The sequence below is a fragment of the Nerophis lumbriciformis genome, linkage group LG01 (genome assembly GCF_033978685.3).
Source record: "Nerophis lumbriciformis linkage group LG01, RoL_Nlum_v2.1, whole genome shotgun sequence".
Lineage (NCBI taxonomy): Eukaryota > Metazoa > Chordata > Actinopteri > Syngnathiformes > Syngnathidae > Nerophis > Nerophis lumbriciformis.
Genome location: NC_084548.2, coordinates 65,905,001 through 65,920,000, shown reverse-complemented (window position 1 = coordinate 65,920,000; position 15,000 = coordinate 65,905,001). Strand labels below are relative to the sequence as shown.

At 40.6% G+C, this 15,000-nt stretch overlaps 1 protein-coding gene across 1 annotated transcript in view; it reads left to right on the top strand.

Annotated features, from left to right (window-relative positions):
• The window catches only part of arl8a (ADP-ribosylation factor-like 8A), a 15,825-nt gene extending 2,633 nt beyond the window's left edge, over positions 1–13,192 (top strand). The window contains exons 2-7 of the mRNA XM_061924403.1: positions 9,971–10,051; positions 10,125–10,198; positions 10,268–10,361; positions 10,450–10,517; positions 10,592–10,662; positions 12,251–13,192. Of these exons, the coding sequence (XP_061780387.1) occupies positions 9,971–10,051; positions 10,125–10,198; positions 10,268–10,361; positions 10,450–10,517; positions 10,592–10,662; positions 12,251–12,303 (441 nt within the window). The 3' untranslated portion in view covers positions 12,304–13,192. The remainder of the gene's footprint in view (positions 1–9,970; positions 10,052–10,124; positions 10,199–10,267; positions 10,362–10,449; positions 10,518–10,591; positions 10,663–12,250) is intronic.
• Positions 13,193–15,000: the final 1,808 nt, after the last annotated feature.

Genomic DNA, 15,000 nt, shown 5'->3' with positions numbered 1-15,000 from the left:
AATATGATCAAACTTTCTGGTTCTTGTGAAAAGTCTAGCAGCCGCATTTTGTACCAACTGTAATCTTTTAATGCTAGACATAGGGAGACCCCAAAATAATACCTTATGTAATGGAGACGAGACGAACTCAGGGACATGGAAGGGCCTCAGTTAGGGCTGGGCGATATGGCCTTTTAATTAATATCTCGATATGTTTACATAATATATATGTCGATATTTTGCCTTAGCCTTGAATGAACACTTGATGCATATAATCACAGCAGTATGATGATTCTATGTGTCGACATTTAAACATTCCTCTTCATACTGCATTAATATATGCTACTTTTAAACTTTCATGCAGAGAGGGAAATCACAACAAAGTCAAAAGTGTATTTATTAAGCAGTGGCACAAACATTCATGTCATTTCCAAAACAAAACGTGCAAGATTGTCAGAGACATTTTAAAACAAGCTATTAGTGCACTTTTGTGCATGATGTCACTAAGATGACATATCAAAACAACACTAAATTAAAGTGCACTTTTTGTACAGAACGCCACTACAATAGTTGAAAACAAATAAAGTGCACTTTAGTGCATAATGTCACACAAGATATTTCAATAAGTGTCAAATAAAAATGAGCTGCATAATAGAAAATCAATTAGTGTATGTCCTTCACTATGTGGTAGGTTCCTGCGGACGTTATCTCCTTCTGTTGTTGACTATTTTTTTCATACGGTGTTGATGTGGAAATGGTTGTTTGGGCATTTTGTGGGTGTGGCACCGAACGGAGATGTTGACATGCGGAGTAAACACTCTTCATTCTCTAGCGGATGACTTTTCAAATGATGCTACAAATAAGCAGTAATGCTACTTTTTGTAGCAACGCTTTTGCCGCATACTTGACATATTACGGTTGTCTGTTCAACATCTTCCCGCTTGAAGCCAAACCACCGCCAGACGATGGACCCCCTGCTGTTTTTCTTATGGGAATTAATTCTTCTTCCTTCCTTTGTTACCAGATTCGCACCTTCTTTCTCTTGTATTACCACTCGCACCACAGCTAATTTTACCTATGCTGCTACCTCCCTGCTGCGCGAGGGCGTATGACGTTGCACGCGCGACACTCTGTGACGTATGTAAAAAGGTGCGCTTGTCTTATGTCTCTGTGAGAAGGAGAGACACGAAAGAGTGATACAAGCCTGTAATGTAATGCCCGCAGCTAAAAGCATACTCGAATATCACGATATAGTCATTTTCTATATCGCACAGAGACAAACCCGCGATATATCGAGTATATTCGATCGCCCAGCCATACGTTACAGTAATGGAGACGAGATGGACTCAGGGACCTGGAAGGGTCTCAGTCCTAAAATCCAATCCAATCCACTTTATTTATATAGCACATTTAAACAACAAAAATGTTTCCAAAGTGCTGCACAAAAATATTAAAAACAAGATTCAAATACTATCCTCAGCGCCACCAATGACTGGATAAAAACAAAATAAATCAATATAAAAATAAATATGATTAAAAACGATGTTAAAGGGTAAAACTAGGGATGTCCGATAATGGCTTTTTGCTGATATCCGATATTCCGATATTGTCCAACTCTTTAATTACCGATACCGATATATACAGTCGTGGAATTAACACATTATTATGCCTAATTTGGACAACCAGGTATGGTTAAAAAATAATAAAATAAAATAAATTAAAAACATTTTCTTGAATAAAAAAGAACGTAAAACAATATAAAAACAGTAAATTAATGAAAATTTGTAAAATGAACTGTTAAAGGTTAGATAAGGTACTTTAAAAAATAAATAAATAAAATAAGATAAATAAATTAAAAACATTTTCTTGAATAAAAAAGAAAGTAAAACAATATAAAAACAGTTACATAGAAACTAGTAATTAATGAAAATGAGTCAAATTAACTGTTAAAGGTTAGTACTATTAGTGGACCAGCAGCACGCACAATCATGTGTGCTTACGGACTGTATCCCTTGCAGACTGTATTGATATATATTGATATATAATGTAGGAACCAGAATATTAATAACAGAAAGAAACAACCCTTTTGTGTGAATGAGTGTGAATGGGGGAGGGAGGTTTTTTGGGTTGGTGTACTAATTGTAAGTGTATCTTGTGTTTTTTATGTTGATTTAATAAATAAAAAATAAAAATAAAACGATACCGATAATAAAAAAAACAATACCGATAATTTCCGATATTACATTTTAAAGCATTTATCGACATCTCTAGGTAAAACCAATTAAAACAATAAATAGAAATAAAAATGTAAAAACACAAGAGGACCACACAACTCACGTAGTGTTAAAAGCCAGAGAGTAAAAGAGGGTCTTAAAACGAGACTTAAGACACAGCAGTTGGAACATGGAGTGGCGGAGTGTTCCAGAGCTTAGCCCTGTCTCCCCTGGTTTTAAGTCTCGTCTTAGGCACCACGAGCTGGAGCTGGCTCTCGGACCTCAGAGCGCGCGCAGGAGTGTAAATTTGGATAAGGTCCGAGCTATAATGAGGTGCCAGTCCATGCAGAGCTTGAAAACCAAACCGCAACATTTAAAAATCAATTCTAAAATGAACAGGGAGCCAGTGCAAAGTCTGAAGAATTGGGGTTATATGCTGGCGTCTCCTGGCCCCTGTTAAAAGTCGTGCTGCCGCCTTCTGGACTCACTGAAACCAGGAAAGAGCTTTTTGGCTAATGCCAGCATAAAGTGCATTGCAGTAGTCCCAGCGACTTAAAATAAAAGCATGCACGACTTGTTCAGAAAGGTTTCAAGATAAATACGGTTTTACTTTTGCTAAAAGACGAAGATGATAAAAACACGATTTTAAAACGCCATTGACTTGTTTGTCAAGTTTAAGATAACTGTCTATAGTGGTGACTTTGGGGCGCACTTCATTTTGCAATGGTCCCATGTAGAGATGTCCGATATTATCGGCCGATAAATGCGTTAAAATGTAATATAGTAAATTATCGGTATTGTTTTTTTTATTATCGGTATCGTTATTTTTTATTTTTTTTAATTTATTTTATATTAAATCAACATAAAAAACACAAGATACACTTACAATTAGTGCACCAACCCAAAAAAACCTTCCTCCCCCATTTACACTCATTCACACAAAAGGGTTGTTTCTTTCTGTTATTAATATTCTGGTTCCTACATTATATATCAATATATATCAATACAGTCTGCAAGGGATACAGTCCGTAAGCACACATGATTGTGCGTGCTGCTGGTCCACTAATAGTACTAACCTTTAACAGTTAATTTTACTAATTTTCATTAATTTACTGTTTTTATATTGTTTTACTTTCTTTTTTATTCAAGAAAATGTTTTTATTTATCTTATTTTATTTTTTTTAATTTTTTTTTAAAAGTGCTTTATCTTCACCATACCTGGTTGTCCAAATTAGGCATAATAATGTGTTCTTCACCATACCTGGTTGTCCAAATTAGGCATAATAATGTGTTAATTCCACGACTGTATACATCGGTTGATGTCGGTATCGGTTGATATCCATCCATCTTCTTCCGCTTATCCGAGGTCGGGTCGCGGGGGCAGCAGCCTAAGCAGGGAAGCCCAGACTTCCCTCTCCCCAGCCACTTCATCCAGCTCCTCCCGGGGGATCCCGAGGCATTCCCAGGCCAGCCGGGAGACATAGTCTTCCCTACGTGTCCTGGGTCTTCCTACCGGTCAGACGTGCCCGAAACACCTCCCGAGGGAGGCGTTCGGGTGGCATCCTGACCAGATGCCCGAACCACCTCATCTGGCTCCTCTCGATGTGGAGGAGCAGCGGCTTTACTTTGAGCTCCCCCCGGATGACAGAGCTTCTCACCCTATCTCTAAGGGAGAGCCCCGCCACCCGGCGGAGGAAACTCATTTCGGCCGCTTGTACCCGTGATCTTGTCCTTTCGGTCATGACCCAAAGCTCATGACCATAGGTGAGGATGGGAACGTAGATCGACCAGTAAATCGAGAGCTTTGCCTTCTGGCTCGGCTCCTTCTTCACCACAACGGATCGATACAGCGTCCGCATTACTGAAGACGCCGCACCGATCCGCCTGTCGATGTCATGATCCACTCTTCCCTCACTCGTGAACAAGACTCCGAGGTACTTGAACTCCTCCACTTGGGGCAAGATCTCCTCCCCAACCCGGAGATGGCACTCCACCCTTTTCCGGGCGAGAACCATGGACTCGGATTTGGAGGTGCTGATTCCCATCCCAGTCGCTTCACACTCGGCTGCGAACCGATATTGTTTATGGTTGATATCGGTATCGGTAATTAAAGAGTTGGACAGTATCGGATATCGGCAAAAAGCCATTATCGGACATCTCTAGTCCCAAGTCAATGAGGGCTGGACTAAAAACTAAAATTTCCGTTTTTCCCTCAGTCATTATATACAAATTCTGGGCTAACCAAGCCTTGACGTCGCATGGACTGTTGAGAAGGGGTGTCAGGGGGCTGTGGCCTTTTGAAATCGGCATATAAATTTGGCATTTGTCTGCATAAAAATGATAGGACACTCCATGCCTCTTAAAAATCTCTCCAAGAGGGAAGAGATAAAGAGCAAACAGGATGGGGCCCAGAATAGATCCCTGGGGGACACCGCAGTAAAGCGGAGCAGAAGAAGAGCTGGCGTCCCCGAGCCTGACAGAGAAGGACCTCTCTGACAAGTAGGATGTGAACCACTCCAGTGCAGTCCCCCTGACACCCACACAGTCTCTCAGGCGCTCTAAAAGAGTTGTGTCAAAGGCAGCTGTGAGATCTAAAAGTACTAAAATGGCAGAGCTGCCAGAATCAGTCATTAAAAACCTTTAAAAGTGCAGATTCAGCACCTTGCAAAGCTTTGTATCCAGACTGAAATAGATCTAAAGTGCTATTGTCATCTAACAAAGGCTTCAGTCTAAAAATGTTATCCATCCATCCATTTTCTACTGCTTGTCCCTTTCGGGGTCAACGCTTAAATCTGTAGATCAACTTCTGGTCTGTTGATATAAATATGTTGATATGTTTTTTTAATGTTTTATGCCTTTTTTGTCAAAACCCTGTTTTATATGGCAAAAACACAACATGCTGAGTATTTCCTCCCCCCAAAAAGTGGAATATTTGATGTGAAGTAAGGCTGGGCGACATATCGATATGCGCGATATATCGCGGGTTTGTCTCTGCGATATAGAAAATGACTACCGGTACTGTATTTTCCGCACTATAAGGCGCACCTAAAAACCTCCAATTTTGTCAAAAGCTGACAGTGCGCCTTATAATCCGGTGCGCCTTATATATGGACCAATATTGAGCCTCCAACAGGTAAAAGTTTCAATCAATCGCAACTACGGTAAGCAGCCGCCGACTTCATTTTCCCCCGTAGAAGGAGAAGTTTTTCTTCTACGGTAAGCAACCGCCCCCGTAGAAGAAGAAGCGTGCGGTGCATGCTGGGATATATGACTACGCGAGACGTTTTGATTTCCATTTGTTTGTCTTCTGTCTTGCCTCTGGTGAGGGGCGGTCGCATTTTTTTCTCCTCCCGTCTTTTCCTGCTTGCTCTCTCTTTTTTGTCTTGTCTTGTCATTTTTGGAAGCCTCTTTCTTTGCGCTGTCCTCCAAATCTAATCATCAGCCATGGAATTGATTAGCTGGACTCTCGACTCTATTGACACAATCTTTTCGACGAGGAAAAGAGGCTCTGGGGAGCCTGGCTGCTCTGATGGAACCATTGCTGCGGGGTACGTGAGAGATTCCTGGGATAAATGGAGAATCATGTGCCTCTCGGTCCTTTCCATCAAGGACGTGGAAGACATCTACTTATTTGGAACCATGATAGTGGGGCTAGGGATGTCCCGATCCAGGTTTTTGCACTTCCGATCCGATACCGATATTGTTTTTGCATTTCCGATCCGATACCGATACTGACCGATACCGATACTGGCCTATCCGAGCTTGTATTAAAGTTTAAAGTTATTTAGCCTACTTAATTGTCAGAATCATGTTGAAAAGGGTTTTAGTACTCTTGATAACAACTAGCCAGCTGAATTAGGGGAGTTTGAATAATACACAATGGTTGGTAACAAGAAACTGACCTGTTTATTCAAGGATAAACACAAAATAGACAAAATTATACATGACAAACAGAAATGGCATCATTGAACTAGGGCTGGGCAATATGGCCTTTTTTTTAATATTGCGATATTTTAAGGCCATATTGCGATACACGATATATATCTCGATATTTTGCCTTAGCCTTGAATGAACACTTGATGCATATAATCACAGCAGTATGATGATTCTATGTGTTTTGATTGATTGATTGAGACTTTTATTAGTAGGTTGCACAGTGAAGTACATATTCCGTACAATTGACCACTAAATGGTAACACCCCAATAAGTTTTTCAACTTGTTTAAGTCGGGGTCCACTTAAATTGATTCATGATACAGATATATACTATCAGATATATACTATCATCATAATACAGTCATCACACAAGATAATCACATTGAATTATTTACATTATTTATAATCCAGGGTGTGGAGGGTGGCGCCGGATGTAAGTGTCAAAAAGACAGCCAAAAGAGTTTGATATTAGAATAAATCTACAGTTAAAATATAGGGTAGAAATCCACCCATTTGCAGGAAATGTAGTCTTGATTTTCAAAATGTTCTTTCAAGGCTTGCATGTCTACATTAAAACATTCTTCTTCATACTGCATTAATATATGCTACTTTTAAACTTTCATGCAGAGAAGGAAATCACAACTAAAAAAATCACTAATTTTTTCATACGGTGTTGATGTGGAAATTTTTGCCTCGGCATTTTGATGGTGTGGGCGTGTGGCACCGAATGGAGATAAGCGTCTTGACAGACGTCACAATATTTGAACAATGATGACGAAAACTGTTTTCTCTGTCGTGTCGGTGTGTTGAAAATTGTTATGCGCTTATTTTTTTATTAGATTTTGTGTGTGGCATAGATTTGCTATGCGCAGAGGACGTTTAAACAGTGCGCAATTGCACAAGCGCGCACCTTAGAGAGAACGTTCCTCGCACGGCTGCGCTAGCATCACAGCTAACGTTAGCCATGCTGCTACCTCTCTGCTCGGGGAGGACGTATACGTATGTGACGTATGACGTGACAGTATGTGACGTATGTCGTGACAGTATGTGACGTGTGTAAGAAGGTGCGCTGCTGTCTGTGAGATGGAGACACAGGAAAGAGTGAGAAGAGCCTGTCGTGTAATGCCAGCAGCTAAAAGCAACTGCGTGCCTGTGGATGTGTTGAAGGTGTGCTGGAAAATGCAGAACGGAGTTTTTTTTAAACTGGATCTGGATCGGCATTTTCCCATGCCTTGTCGATACGCAATTTTTGGCAAATATCGGCAGCCGATCCGATCCAAATATCGGATCGGGACATCCCTAAGTGGGGCACCTGCAGATTGGGCTGGGCATTGCTCTGGTGTATCGTAAAATTCGTAAGACGATGGCAGCCACTCAAGGAGCCCAAAGGCTGTTCGTCGCAGTGGACGGATTGGGCCGGGTTGTAGGAACACAGTCTGTGGCGATTTCTGAACTGAATCGCAAAATGGATCACATCATGGAAAAGCTTGCTATAAAGGAAGGTTTAGATATGAGAGCCAGTATGGACGAATAGAACAGACAAGTCATTGTTAATGCCTGTTCGAGAAAAAACGAAAATCCTTATCTACGATTTGACTCCCCCGAATAGCCTTGAGACAAGAACAGGCTGTTCCGTAATCATCCCCTGAGGAATTTCAAAGATGGACGCTTTTTGACCTCCCTCCCTCCTCCCCTCCTCAACGACACTTGGGAATCGAACTTTGCTTGCATTGCATGCAGAACGACTCTGGGCTTATGAACATTTACACTTCACCCAAAGAACAATGGGCATATATACAAACACACTCCCCATCCCCATCCAACGCCCCTCACCACTGCTTAATTCCTCTTCGGGGTTATGGACGGCTAGTAGCGCTTTATAGCAGCAGGCCGGCCTCCATCGTCCCAAACTGTTTATTTTTATTATAATTTAACTGATTTAATCGATTAGTTGTTGCAGCCCTAATATATATATATATATATATATATATATATATATATATATATATATATATATATATATATATATATATATATATATATATATATATAATTTTTTTTTTTTAACCCAATGCGGCCCCCGAGTCAAAAAGTTTGGGGATGGATGCATAACGTAACCTCTACTGTAGCGTCTATTCTATGCGCCTTATAATGCGGTGCGCCTTATATATGAACAACGTTTTAAAATATGCCATTCATTGAAGGTGCGCCTTATAGTGCGAAAAATGCGGTACATTGTGATATTCGAGTATGCGTTCTCACGCAGTTGCTTTTAGCTGCTGGCATTACACTACAGGCTCTCCTCGCTCTTTCCTGTCTCTCCTTCTCGCAGACAGCAAGCGCAGCCTCTACACACGTCACGTACTGTCGCGACATACGTCACATACGTATACGCCCCCGCGCAGCAAAGAGGTAGCAGCATGGCTAACGTTAGCTGTGATGCTAGCGGTAATGCGAGAGAAATAAGGTGCGAATCTGATAACAAATGAAGGGATAATTAATTCCCCCAAAAAACAGCAGGGGGTCCATCGTCTGGCGGTGGTTTGGCTTCAAGTGGGAATATGTCGAACAGACAACCGTAATTTGTCAAGTGTGGGGCGAAAGCGTTGCTATAAAAAGTAGCATTACTGCTAATATGTAGCATCATTTGAAAAGTCACCTGCGAGAGAATGAAGAGTGCTTACTCCGCATGTCAACATCTCTGTTCGGTGCCACACGCCCACACCATCAAAATGCCAAGGCAAACATTTCCAGATCAACACTGTGATTTCCTTCTCTGCATGTAAGTTTTAAAGTAGCATATATTAATGCAGTATGAAGAATGTTTTAATGTAGACACATAGAATCATCATACTGCTGTGATTATATGCATCAAGTGTTCATTCAAGGCTAAGGCAAAATATCGAGATATATATCATGTATCGCGATATGGCCTTAAAATATCGCAATATTAAAAAAAAGGCCATATCGCCCGGCCCTAATGTGAAGTAATTGGAGCCTTAAACAGGTCACTGATTCATAACAACATTGATTTGATTTCATTATTTTTGGAACAATGACAATAAAATAAATCCCACTAAAGTTGAAAAGCCAGCATCTGTGATGGTATGGGGGTGTATTAGTGCCCAAGACATGGGTAACTTATTTCATTCATTCATTCATTCACTTACACATCTGTGAAGGTGCCATTAATGCTGAAAGGTACATACAGGTTTTGGAGCAACATATGTTGCCATCCAAGCAACGCTACCATGGACGCCCCTGCTTATTTCAGCAAGACAATGCCAAGCCACGTGTTACATCAACGTGGCTTCATAGTAAAAGAGTGCGGGTACTAGACTGACCTGCCTGTAGTCCAGACCTGTCTCCCATTGAAAATGTGTGGCGCATTATGAAGCCTAAAATACCACAACAGAGAACCCCGGACTGTTGAACAACTTAAGCTGTACATCAAGCAAGAATGGGAAAGAATTCCACCTGAGAAGCTTCAAAAAAGTGTCTCCTCAGTTCCCAAACGTTTACTGAGTGTTGTTAAAAGGAAAGGCCATTTAACACAGTGGTGAACATGCCCTTTCCCAACTACTTTGGCACGTGTTGCAGCCACGGAATTCTAAGTTAATTATTTGCACACAAAAAAATAAAGTTTATGAGTTTGAAATATGTTGTCTTTGTAGTGCATTTAACAGAATATGGGTTGAAAAGGATTTGCAAATCATTATATTCCGTTTATATTTACATCTAACACAATTTCCCAACTCATATTGAAACGGGGTTTGTACAAGAAGATGTATTTTAGGTTGGGAGCAGTTATTGATTATTGATTATTGATTATTGTGTGTCCAGTCTGGCCAGTTCAGTGAAGACATGATTCCCACGGTGGGATTCAACATGAGGAAAATCACTAAAGGCAACGTCACCATCAAGGTGGGCTCCTCTCTCTCACCATGTCCACACCATTAACACGTCGCCATGGTAACAAGTCCTGTTGTGTGCACAGCTGTGGGACATCGGCGGGCAGCCTCGCTTCAGGAGCATGTGGGAGCGTTACTGCAGAGGAGTCAGCGCCATCGTGTGAGTCTCCCGCCCGTCGCTCCGACACCTGCTGGTGTGGAGAGACACCGCTCACACTTGTGTTTGCAGCTACATGGTGGACGCCGCCGACCCGGAGAAGATCGAAGCGTCCAAGAACGAACTCCACAACCTGCTGGACAAGCCTCAGCTGCAGGGCATTCCTGTGAGTGCGCCGCAGAACCTGCTAGTTAACATCCACGTGTCAATATTAGCATCAGTAGTGATTGTCTGCTGTCACCTGGTGTCTTCAGGTTCTGGTTCTGGGAAACAAGCGGGACCTGACAGGCGCTCTGGACGAGAAGGAGCTGATTGAGAGGATGTGAGTTAAAACGAGCTCCGCCCCCCCTCTGGCCCAAACCACTTCCTGGTTCCTGAGTCTGTTTTGTTTCCTAGGAACCTGTCAGCCATCCAGGACAGAGAGATCTGCTGCTACTCCATTTCCTGCAAGGAGAAGGACAACATCGGTAACACACAGCACCACTAATTACTTCCCACTTCCTGTTTACTAGATACTTCCTGTGTACTTGTGACTACCTGTTTACTAATTACTTCCTGTGTACTTGTGACTTCCTGTTTACTAATTACTTCCTGTGTACTTGTGACTTCCTGTTTACTAATTACTTCCTGTGTACTTGTGACTTCTTGTTTACCAGTGACTTCCTGTTTACTAATTACTTCCTGTGTACTTGTGACTTCTTGTTTACCAGTGACTTCCTGTTTACTAATTACTTCCGGTGTACTTGTGACTTCCTGTTTACTAATTACTTCCCGTGTACTCGTCACTTCCTGTTTACTAGATACTTCCTGTATACTTGTGACTACCTGTTTACCGGTGACTTCTTGTTTACCAGTGACTTCCTGTTTACTAATTACTTCCGGTGTACTTGTGACTTCCTGTTTACTAATTACTTCCGGTGTACTTGTGACTTCATGTTTACCTATGACTTCGTGTTTACTAATTACTTCCTGTGTACTTGTGACTTCCTGTTTACCGGTGACTTCATGTTTACCTATGACTTCGTGTTTACTAATTACTTCCTGTGTACTTGTAACTTCCTGTTTACTAATTACTTCCCGTGTACTCCTAACTTCCTGTTTACTAATTACTTCCGGTGTACTTGTAACTTCCTGTTTACTAATTACTTCCTGTGTACTTGTGACTTCATGTTTACCTATGACTTTGTGTTTACTAATTACTTCTTGTTTACTGGTGACTTCCTGTTTACTAATTACTTCCGGTGTACTTGTGACTTCCTGTTTAACGGTGACTTCCTATTTACTAATTACTTCCGGTGTACTTGTGACTTCCTGTTTACTAATTACATCCTGTGTACTTGTGACTTCCTGTTTACTGGTGACTTCATGTGTACATATGACTTCTTGTTTACTAATTACTTCCGATGTACTTGTGACTTCCTGTTTACCGGTGACTTCCGGTTTACTAATTACTTCCTGTGGACTTGTGACTTCCTGTTTAATAATTACTTACGGTGTACTTGTGACTTCCTGTTTACTAATTACTTCTTGTGTACTTTGACTTCCTGTTTACTAATTACTTCCTCTGTACTTGCCGCTCCCCCCGTGACTTCCTGTTTACTAATTACTTCCTGTGTTCTTGTGACTTCCTGTTTACTAAAGATTTCCTGTGTTCTTGTGACTTCCTGTTTACTAATTACTTCCTGTGTTCTTGTGGCTTCCTGTTTACTAAAGACTTCCTGTGTACTTGTGACTTCCTGTTTACTAATTATTTCCTGTGTTCTTGTGACTTCCTGTTTACTAATTACTTCCTGTGTTCTTGTGACTTCCTGTTTACTAATTACTTCCTGTGTTCTTGTGACTTCCTGTTTACCTTTGACTTCCTATTTACCGGTGACTTCCTGTTTACTAATGACTTCCTGTGTACTTGTGACTTCCTGTTTACTAATTACTTCCTCTGTACTTGCCGCTCCCCCCGTGACTTCCTGTTTACTAATTACTTCCTGTGTACTTGTGACTTCCTGTTTACTCATGCATTCCTGTTTACCTGTGACTTCCTGTTCACTGTTGTTGCAGACATCACCCTCCAGTGGCTGATCCAACACTCCAGGACCAAGAGGAGTTCCTGAGATAAGACAAGCCTCCCCAACAGCCTAGCCACGCCCATTTGATCAAGCCACTCCCCCATGAACATGCCCCTCCCCCTCATGTCTTCTGTTTGTTTACATGGTCCACAAACCTCACTCGCCATCGTGTGCCCTGCTCTGATTGGTCGCCGGATTGAAGTGTTTTCTTTTTTTATGGGGGCGGTGCTTTAGTTGTCTGGCTCCGCCCCCACACACTTTGTAAACATTGAATACGCCATCAAACAGCACCCCCACCCCCCAGCTAATTAGCAAAGAACTAATTGTATTTACCGATCTGAAGTTTTTATAAAGAAGTGCGTCGTCACGGTGACGGCCTTCATCACCTCATCCGTCCATCAATCCTCATCTCTCACCCTCACCAGCTTCTCCTCTTCCTCCTCCTCCCGTTTCTTTCTGGATGTTTCCTTCCCGCTCGCCACCTTCGGGTCCGTGCGTTTGAAAAGAAACCTTTTTATTGCACTGTTAATTCTTTGTTTTTGTAAGATAAGAAAAATGTTAATAATCTAACAGCTTTTTATGTTGATTTGTATCTTATTGTCTCGCTACTTCCTGTCCGCTCAGCCGCCAGGAAGCTATTTATGTGGAAATCAGATTATTTATAAATGCCATCCGTCTTCTTTGGCCTTCGCTGGCGGACATTTTTAACAAGTTACTTTCACCAAGAAGAGTAAAAAAAAAATAATCACGGGAAGTTTCTGCTAAGTGGTCGCTTTTGTCAACAAGCCAAACCTAGACGACCACCGTGTCAGTGTTTTGTCTGGGGGCTTTTATTTTGGTGAGAAAGAACAAAAAAAAGACTTTTATGACGTCACTGAGGAACCCAAGTGAAATGTGAGGAGAAATAAAAAAAAACCAACGTGAAAACTTCAAAGCTGTCATGTTTTTTCTTCTCCTTTCCCAGCATGCACTTGGCTTTCACGCCATCAAGTGGTACTTTGTAGTTTTTATACACCTTAATGGACCCTCGGCCACCCCAAAAAGGGACAAGCGGTAGAAAATGGATGAAAGAGTCATACTTGAAATTATCTCGCTCACTTGTTGACTGTTAGCATGCTAACTTTTTTAGCTTATTTTGCAGGTGTACATGCAAGAGTCAGTTTTGTTACTTGGCGTTAAGTTGCTAGCATGCTAACTGTTAGCATGTTAAAAAAAAATTTAGCTCTATTTGTTACATTAGCAGGTCAACATATTTGATGGATATCCACTTAAGAGTCCTGTTTTTTTACTTTACGCTATCTGCAAAATAAGCTAAAAAAGTTAGCATGTTATCTCGCTAATAACAGCATGCTAACGTTTTTAGCTCATTTTGCAGGTGTACATGCAAGAGACAGTTTCTATTACTTGGTGTTAAATTGCTATCATGCTAACTGTTAGCATGTTAAAAAAAATGTTAGCTCTATTTGTTACATTAGCAGGTCAACATATTTTACAGATATACACTTAATAGTCCTGTTTTCTTACTTTACGCTATCTGCAAAATAAGCTAAAAAAATTAGCATGTTATCTGGCTAATAACAGCATGCTAACTTTTTTAGCTTATTTAGCAGGTGTACATGCAAGAGTCAGTTTTATTACTTGGCGTTAAGTTGCTATCATGCTAACTGTTGGCATGTTAAAAAAAAAATTGCAAAATTTGTTAACATTAGCAGGTCAACATATTTGACAGATATCCACTTAAGAGTCCTGTTTTCTTACTCTACGCTATCTGCAAAATGAGCTAAAAAAGTTAGCATGTTATCTCGCTAATAACAGCATGCTAACGTTTTTAGCTCAATTTGCAGGTGTACATGCAAGAGACAGTTTCTATTACTTGGCGTTAAGTTGCTATCATGCTAACTGTTAGCATGTTAAAAAAAAATTTGCTCAATTTCTTAACATTAGTAGGTCGACATGGTAGCGTTTTAAGGTTATTTTACAGATATACACTTGAGAGTCCTGTTTTCTTACTTTACGCTATCTGCAAAATAAGCTAAAAAAAGTTAGCATGCTGTTATTAGCGAGATAACATGCTAACTTTTTTTAGCTTATTTTGCAGGTGTACATGCAAGAGTCACTTTTGTTACTTGGCGTTAAGTTGCTAGCATGCTAACTGTTAGCATGTTAAAAAAAAATTAGCTCTATTTGTTACATTAGCAGGTCAACATATTTTACAGATATCCACTTAAGAGTCCTGTTTTCTTACTTTACGCTATCTGCAAAATGAACTAAAAAAGTTAGCATGTTATCTAGCTAATAACAGCATGCTAACGTTTTTAGCTCATTTTGCAGGTGTACATGCAAGAGACAGTCTCTATTACTTGGCGTTAAATTGCTATCATGCTAACTGTTAGCATGTTAAAAAATGTTTTAGCTCAATTTCTTAACATTAGCAGGTCGACATGGTAGCGTTTTAAGGTTATTTTACAGATATCCACTTAAGAGTCCTGTTTTCTTACTTTACGCTATCTGCAAAATGAGCTAAAAAAGTTAGCATGTTATCTCGCTAATAACAGCATGCTAACATTTTTAGCTTATTTAGCAGGTGTACATGCAAGAGCCAGTTTTGTTACTTGGCGTTAAGTTGCTAGCATGCTAACTGTTAGCATGTTAAAAAAAAAATTTTTAGCTCTATTTGTTACATTAGCAGGTCAACATATTTTACAGATGTACACTTAAGAGTCCTGTTTTCTTACTTTACGC